The 518-nt window shown below is 44.6% G+C and overlaps 1 protein-coding gene across 1 annotated transcript in view; it reads left to right on the top strand.

The window, feature by feature from the left end:
* Positions 1–30: 30 nt before the first annotated feature.
* The window catches only part of LOC122558023 (WD repeat-containing protein 70), a gene marked incomplete at its 5' end in the record, with an annotated part of 164,961 nt that continues 164,473 nt past the window's right edge, over positions 31–518 (top strand). Inside the window, one exon of the mRNA XM_043706357.1 lies at positions 31–118. Within this exon, the coding sequence (XP_043562292.1) occupies positions 31–118 (88 nt within the window). The remainder of the gene's footprint in view (positions 119–518) is intronic.

Genomic DNA, 518 nt, shown 5'->3' with positions numbered 1-518 from the left:
ATGTTATTAAATAAGCAAAACTTTCTTTTCTCAGGAAAGAAAGCTAGAACTTTTGACTTGGAGGCGATATTTGAACAGACTCGTCGGACTGCAATTGAGAGGAGCAGAAAAGTGCTGGGTAAGACCAGTATTCCGGCCAGTGTTGGGGGCATGTTTACAAATGAGAGGTAGAGTAAATAGTCGGACTTTTTCTGAGGGCAGAAATGGCTATCAATTTTAAGGTAATTGCAACAAGGTTTAGGGGAGATGTCAGAGGTTGGTTCTTTACACAGTGGTGGCTGCATGGAATGCACTGCCAGCGGCGGTAGTCAAGTCAGATATATTAGGGACATTTAAGTGACTCTTGGATAGGCACATGGATAGAGTCATAGAGATGTACAGCATGGAAACAGACCCTTTGGTCTAACCTGTCCATGCCGACCAGTTATCCCAACCCAATCTAGTCCCACCTGCCAGCACCCGGCTCTTATCCCTCCAAACCCTTCCTATTCATATACCCATCCAAATGCCTCTTAAAT

Source organism: Chiloscyllium plagiosum, chromosome 16, assembly GCF_004010195.1.
Source record: "Chiloscyllium plagiosum isolate BGI_BamShark_2017 chromosome 16, ASM401019v2, whole genome shotgun sequence".
In the NCBI taxonomy this organism is placed as follows: domain Eukaryota; kingdom Metazoa; phylum Chordata; class Chondrichthyes; order Orectolobiformes; family Hemiscylliidae; genus Chiloscyllium; species Chiloscyllium plagiosum.
The sequence above is the reverse complement of the archived record's forward strand: the minus strand, read 5'-3'. Positions and strand labels throughout refer to the sequence as shown.